Raw genomic sequence first — 7,730 nt, 5'->3', positions numbered from 1 at the left:
GTACTTAAAAATCCTTTCTTTTATTGTGGTTAATAAATTGTAGATTAGCTACCAGGAGACATGAAAGAATAATCCTTAACATTTTCTTAAGCAGCTGCTATCTATTTTGTACAGGTGCAAACAGGCTCCTACAGCCTTCTACTTAGAAAGCAGCAAGATTTTCTGGGAAGGGAGAAAGCCACCTGGGAGAAAGCTGTTTTGATCTGCCAACTAATTCAGCAAAGATAGTCCTGCTGTTTCCTCAACCCAGTTACATGTTGATCTTTTGAGAATGAGGCAAATGGCCAAAAAAGGTAACACCTGAGACAAAGAGCAAGTTCTAGGAAAATAATTTTAAAAGTTTCCTTGCAGTTAGTAACAAATCATCTGCACTTCCATGTTGAGAACTTCCAGGACCTATCCAGACTCAAGGGGAAAGCATGCCGGGATTATTTTGTAATGTCTGCCACAGACAAGTGCTGTGAATTTGCCAGCCCAGTGCTGGGCATTAGTTTGTTCCCGTTTAGATAGCCCAACTATAGGAACTGGAAGCAAATTTCTCAAGGAAAAGTACTGATGTTTGTGTTAAAAAAAAAGAAAAATCCAATTCATGTTTTATGTCTCACAAGCAGGAACTTGTGTTAAAAAAAAAGAAAAATCCAATTCATGTTTTATGTCTCACAAGCAGGAACTGCTATTCCTAGGAAGAGAAGCTGCTTTGTTAGCTCGGCAAACCTGAAAGAATGATAAAATATGTAACTCAGAGTGAAAATAAGAGGCCCTATTGAATATCAGAATGCAAAATACATAAATATTTCTATAAATTAAATCAACTTTCAGTTTACTTTTTTTGTCACTTTAATATTTTGATGGAAGATGCTGATTAATGCTAATTAATGATCTTAGTGAGCACTATTGCTTGGTACAATCTCATACTAAAAGAAACCGACCAGTGAATTCTAGAACTTGTTAAAGCTCAGAGCACAGTGGTTCCTAATCTAAGAACCCCCTTATGACATTAATTTTTAGAATTCTGCCTACAGCCAAGTCAGAGTGATTCACAATTACAATTCAATAATTTTGAAAATTCCTAGGGGACTGTGGCTCACAGATAGAAATTACTGATCCAAATCAACCTCGTTTTAATAATTTTGAAAATTCCTAGGGGGCTGTGGCTCACAGATAGAAATTACTGATCCAAATCAACCTCGTTTTAATAATTTTGAAAATTCCTAGGGGGCTGTGGCTCACAGATAGAAATTACTGATCCAGGGCCGGCCCCGTGGCGCACTCGGGAGAGTGCAGCGCTTGGGAGCGCAGCGGCGCTCCCGCCGTGGGTTCGGATCCTATATAGGAATGGCCAGTGCGCTCACTGGCTGAGCGCAGTGCGGACGACACCAAGCCAAGGGTTGCGATCCCCTTACCGGTCACAAAAAGACAAAAAAAAAAAAAAAAAAAAAGAAATTACTGATCCAAATCAACCTCGTTTTACACGTTGCCAAAATAAGGCCAACAGAAGGAAAGAGACCTACTCACATTCACTCAGCAAGTTTAATGACAACTCAAACCAGTAAGAGTATAAAATAATGCTGAGACACTGTGGTACCAAAAATGGCCTTTATTCTGTATCATCTTATTTGAGTTTTAATATTTTTACACCACAACTGTGAAATGCTTAAGATACAGATTAGTAAATAAAAAATAAAAAAGAAATTTCAGTTCAGAAAATACATTTACTAAATTAAAGCACAAACCAAAGATCTGCGGAGATCCAAGAAGCAAGACAAACTGCAATCAAAGAGTCTAGAAATATGCAAGGAGCTACTCTTTTGAGTCATATTCTCAGCTTCCAGTGAGCATTTAATAAGCAAATCAGCCAAGAAAGACCAGAAAAAGGTTTAATGTTTTAAAATATAAGCAAATAAATGTAGACTAATTTTGTACTGTACAAAGTGCTAATTTCAAAAGATCCATTAAGACACAACATTTAAGAAAAATCAATAAAAATGGACACAACCCAAATTATTGTTAGATATAGTACACAGCATTTTATTGCTAGTTTTAAGTCTGTATGAACAACATCAAATTACTTGCCTAGCTAGTTTCTTAAACTTCACAGAAAACCCAGTACAATTCCAAGTGCTTATCATCATCAGAAGCATATAAGAAATATGCTTATATTAGAAATACTTATTCAAATGTTAACAAAGTACTATGATCCTGAAATAGGCCACTTACAGAGTCTAATAACTACAGGTCATCATAGTAACTATATAAATGTGCCAGAATAAACACCGTTATATACACGAGCCATACTTCATGCGGAGGTGGTCATGACTATGAGGTGATCACTGGACATCTACTTCCAAAGCTTCAACGATGTGTGCAGCAGAAGGACGATCTTTAGGGTCTTCGTTAGTGCACACAGAGAAGAGTTCAATTACTTTCTGATATGATCCATCCAGTTCTTCCATATTAACAGGTGGCCTGGTTCCCAACGCTGCACAGTATGCTTCTTCATCAAAGTCACTTTCATCAAAAGTTTTATCTGCTCATGAAGTTGGAGGTTAAAACAATAAACAAAATCATTTTTAGTCATGGAAAAACATAATAGCTCACCTTCCTGAAACAGGAATTTTATCTTCCAGTATGCTTTCCATTATTCCACAGGCAGTCTCTTCAATTGTCCTGCCATCGAGTGTATTAGCTATTGTCTTGCATCTACAGATTATTGACCTTTACCAGCCCCCCCGCCCCATGATCATTTTCTAATCTTTTTCTCAGGCAAGGGGAGTTTTTAAGATAACCTTTTGCTCCTCTGGATTTTCTCAATTTATTCCCTATTGTCTATCAATCTATGCCTTATTTGTATGAGATTAAACCTAGATGGTACCAAATTAGTATTAATGTAATCTATATTTTAGAAACTATGCCACTCAATCAAACAACTTGCTCTTTTAAATTTTAACTTAATGGGGGCGGGCCAGTTGCTCAGTTGGTTAGAGGACAGCCTTGTAAAACCAAGATTCACAGGTTCGGATCCCAGTATGGACCAGCCACCGAGAGAGAGAGAGAGAGTGTGAGTGAGTGAGTGAGTGAGTGAGTGAGTGAGTGTGTGTGTGTGTGTGTGTGTGTGTGTTTTAAACTTAAAAGGTAATTGTATAGTCTTTAGTGTGAAGTGATGAGACTGGGATTTATGCTAAACAGTCTGAATCCATACCTTCATCATCACCACCACCCGAAAGATTAATATGTGGAATACATAAAGTCATCATTTCCCAAAGAGTAAGGCCAAAGGCAAATACATCTGCTTTGTCAGTGATAACGCCATTCTCCTCCAAAGCTTCCTTGGGTTTCCACGGCTCAGTGCCAATGTAACACGCCTCAGGGTCAGTTACTGAAACAAGCAAAATCCAAGTAAAATGGTCATGAGACCAGGCACTAGAAATCACTAAGAAGGCAAACAACCCAAAGAAAAATAAGCAAATGATTTGAACAGATAGTTAACAGGTTAATCAAAGTAGCCAGTAAACTTGAAAATACACTCGACCTTGTTAAGGATTACTTTTGCAATTATACCTAATAAAGCTGGGGGGGTGTAGGGGGCAAAGTAATTCAGGTAAATATTCAAAAAGCTGATCAGTTGGCAAGTATGTAGGGAAACAGTAATTGTCTTAGAAAACGGTAGAAATATAAACAGTGTGTGGATGTCAAGATTAGACTCTAGAGCCAAACTGTCTTTGTTCAAAGACATGTGCCAGTTGTGTGACCCTGAGCAGATCATTTCACCTCAGGACCTCAGTTTCTTCATTTTGTGAACCATCATTAGGCTGAGAGTAGCATTTCTATGCTTCCGTGATAGCTAAGTCAGGGAAGAGGGAAAGGGTCAAATCACACCTTGACTCTTAAAGCTTCTGCCCAGGAATGACATAATTCCTTCCACTCACATTTCCATTTAAATTTTAGTCAACTTGTCAATTTCAATGAAAAAGCCAACCAGAATTTTGACAGGGATTGGATCAAATATCTAGATCAATTTGGGAAGAATTAATATCTTAACAGTATTGAGTCTTTCCAGTCCACAATCATGATATATGAGGGGTCTTCAAAAAGTCCATGGAAGAATTCATATTATCCTTCAATTCTATTTTTCCACAGACTTTTTGAGATAAACCTCGTATTTCTCCATTTGGTTACGTTTCACTTAATTTTCTCAGTAATGGTTTACAGTTTTCAGTATGAAGTCCTCAGACTTTTTTTTAGATTTATTCTCAAATATTTTGGTTTTTGGTTACTCAATGAGATTTTTAAAATTTCATTTTCTGGGGCTGGCCGGTTGGCTCAGTTGGTCAGCGCACAGCCTTGTAACGCCAAGGTCATAGGTTTGGATCCCCACACCAGCCAGCCACCCAAAAAAGAAAAAAACTTTTAAAAAAAATTTCATTTTCCAATTAGTGTTATACAAAAATGCAATAGCTAACTCCATTTATTCTAGTAGTTTTATAGATTCCTTAGGATTTTGTACTTAAACAATCAATATCAACTGCAAATAGGGACCGTTTCTTTTTAAATTTTGATGCCTCTTCTTTTTCTTGCCTTATTTTGGTGGCTAGGACTACAGGACAATGTTAAACAACACTGGCAAGAGCAGGCATCCTGTCCTTGTTCCCTATTTAGGTATAACATTATCTGTAAGTTTTTCTGTAGACGGCCTTTCTCAGGCTAACATCCCTTCTATTTCTATTTAGCTCAGTTTTTATTTATGATCATAAATTTATCATAAAAGGGTGTTGGATTTTGTCAAAGGCTTTTTCTGTATCTATTGAAATGATCACGCCGTTTTCAGTTTTGTTAATATGGTGAATTAGGCTGGCCAATTAGCTCAGTTGGTTAGAGCGCAGTGTTATGATAACGAGGTCAAGGGTTTGGATCCCTGCAACAGCCAGCTGCCAAAAAAAAATGGTGAAATTATATCGACACCCCTCCCCAGCTTTATTAGTTATTTACTAATAAAAATTGCATATATTTCAGGTGTCCAACAATGCTTGATAGACATATACATTTTAAACTGATCTCTACAATCAAGCTAATTAACATATTTATCCCCTCACATGGTTACCATTTTTTGTTTTTTTCTTTTCTTTTTGTGTGAACACTCAAGATCTCAAGTGTACAATACAGTACTGTTAGCAAAGGGGACAAAGTTTGCAGTTGTGCAGGATGCAAAACTTCTGGAAACCTAATGTATAGCAATGTGCCTACACTGACTGTTGAATATTAAAACAACTCTTCCTTTCTGGAATAGATCCTAGACAGTCAGGATGTACTTGTCCTTTCATGTACTGTTAGGCTCAATCCGCTATTCTGTCAAGGATTTTGACATCTCTGTGAGAGATGACTGGACTATAATTTCCTTTTTTTATACTGTGGTCGGCTTTTTTTTTTTTTGTAAAGATAGTACCAAACTTTTAAGGGATGCCTCACCCACCCCACCCCACCCCCTTTTTTTTTGGTGGCTGGCTGATACAGGGATCGAACCCTGGACCTTGGTGTTATTTATCAGCACCACACTCTAACCAACTGAGCTAACCAGCTAGCCCGTGTCAGCTTTTGGTATAAGAGTTATGCTGACCTTGAAACAAATTGGGCAGTAGTCTCTAGTCCTCTACTTTCTGAAAAAGTTTGTGTAAAATTGGTGTCATTTTCTTTTTGATGTTTGATAGAAATCAACAGTAAAAACATCTGGGTCTTGGGCTGGCTGGTTAGCTCAGCTGGTACAATCTTGTAACACCAGGTCAAGGAAGGGTTCAGATCCCAGTACCAGCCTACCACATAGCCACCAAAAAAACCAAAAAACAAAACACCAAACATCTGGGTCTTGATTTTCTCTGAGGGAATTTTTTAAAATAGATATAGGGCTATTTGGATTTCCTATTTCTTCCTTTATCAATTTTGGTAAATTTTATTTGCCAAGGAAATTGTCCTTTTTAGTTAAGTTGTCCAATGTGCTGGCATAAAGCTGTTTGTAACAGTCTATTAACCTTTAAATGTATGTAGAATCTGTAGCAATTACCTTTTTTCATTCCTGACACTGGTGACTTATGTTCTCTCTTTTTTCTTGATCAATCTAGGTAAGATTTTATAAATTTTATTATCTTTTTAAAGAACCAGCTTTTGTCTTAATATTTCCTAGTGTGTTTGGTTTTTATTTCCTTGATTTCTACTATCTTTATTATTCTCTTCCTTTGACTTAATTTGGATTTGCTTTGCTTTGTTTTTTTTTTTTTTTTAGCTTAAAAGGAAACACCGGTCATTAATTTAAAACTTTTCTTTTTTCTAATATAATCATTTACAGCTACAGATTTCCCTCTAAGCCGTGCTTTAGCTATTTCGCACACATTTTGATATGTTGTTATTTCCCTTATTATTCAATTCAAAATATCTTCCAATTTCCCTTGTCATTTTCTTTGACCCATAGCTTTTTTAAATTTGTGTTGCTGAATTTCCAGATACTTGGGGTTTTCCTAGATGGCTTATTGTTAGTGGTTTCTAATTTAATTCCATTGAGGCCAACAAACATACTCTATGATTTCTTCCATAATGTTGTAATTTTTCCTTTTCATATTTAAAAGTCTGTCTTCTGCTATAACTAGAATAAGCTCAAACTCTAAAAAGAGAATATTCACTAGGTAGTATTAGAGTATATTATACAGTATATATAACACATATACAAAATATGTGTTAATCAATTGTTTATTGGTAAGGCTTCCAGTCAACAACAGGCTAGTAGTAATGAAGGTCTGGGGGAGTGGAAAGGTCTATGTGTATTTTTGACTGCATAGGGGGGTCGGCCCTACTAACCACCTGCGTTGTTCAAGGGTCAACTGTAATTCACTTTGAACAAGAGTTAAAAAAAAAAAAAAAAAAAGCAGGGGAGCCTGATTAATGAAAGAATTTTCTCTTCAGAACTAAAGGAAAGTTCTGCCCTAAGGGTCTCAAGACATTTACAAGGAAAGAGGGAGAGAACTAACATTTGAAGAACAAAAGGGAGGTCTAAAAGAAGGAAAAACAAGAATCCAGAAATGAGGAAATGCAAGACTACAGTCAACAAGCATGCATTCAGTCAGTCAGCGTTTGGGGCGTGCCTGATAAGGGAGCAGGCTCTGTCTGAAAATGAAGTGAGAGCAAAGATGCCAGGCCAGGAAAGCACCTAGCATCAGGAGGCAAGGATGGAAAAGGAATGAAGTCTCTATGGCAGCCTCTGGACTTACTGCAGCTCTGGGCATTAAAGTTTGGAGGGCAGTCATGGACATTATAAGCTTCTTGAAGGCTTTCCCCATACTAACTTATGTCTAAGAGTCACTCCATGGAATGCGTGACTAGACAAGAGAAGAATGTAGACATGGTCCACATGGGCAATGACTCTGTGATGGTAAGGAAGGATACACCCTCCATTGTGAGCAGGCCAAATTCCTATGGAGATCCACCCAGCTGAAGAGTAGCTTTCTAGAACTCTAGGTCTAATGTAACAGCTCCAATTTTAGACTCTAGCCAGCCACAGTCCTGCATATCTGCTTACATTTCTCCAAGTCTGTGATTAGTATTTAAACTAATGGAATTTGGTCCCTACATAAGTTATTAAATTTTCTCTCTGTGAAGATGAATTGTTCTGAAAACAAAAGTTAGACGAGGTCATAAATTAATGGTTCAGCCATTCCTTTTTGTCGATACTGAAATAACTTATATTTTAT

The 7,730-nt window shown here is 37.1% G+C and overlaps 1 protein-coding gene across 1 annotated transcript in view; it reads right to left on the bottom strand.

The window, feature by feature from the left end:
• Nucleotides 1-1,617: 1,617 nt before the first annotated feature.
• The window catches only part of PBK (PDZ binding kinase), a 28,397-nt gene continuing 22,284 nt past the window's right edge, over nucleotides 1,618-7,730 (bottom strand). Inside the window, exons 7-8 of the mRNA XM_063086910.1 lie at nucleotides 3,200-3,376; nucleotides 1,618-2,527 (exon numbers count right to left, since the gene is read on the bottom strand). Coding sequence (XP_062942980.1) covers nucleotides 2,328-2,527; nucleotides 3,200-3,376 — 377 coding nt within the window. The 3' untranslated portion in view covers nucleotides 1,618-2,327. The remainder of the gene's footprint in view (nucleotides 2,528-3,199; nucleotides 3,377-7,730) is intronic.

Source organism: Cynocephalus volans, chromosome 2 (genome assembly GCF_027409185.1).
Source record: "Cynocephalus volans isolate mCynVol1 chromosome 2, mCynVol1.pri, whole genome shotgun sequence".
Lineage (NCBI taxonomy): Eukaryota > Metazoa > Chordata > Mammalia > Dermoptera > Cynocephalidae > Cynocephalus > Cynocephalus volans.
This window is presented reverse-complemented; position numbering and strand designations above follow the sequence as displayed.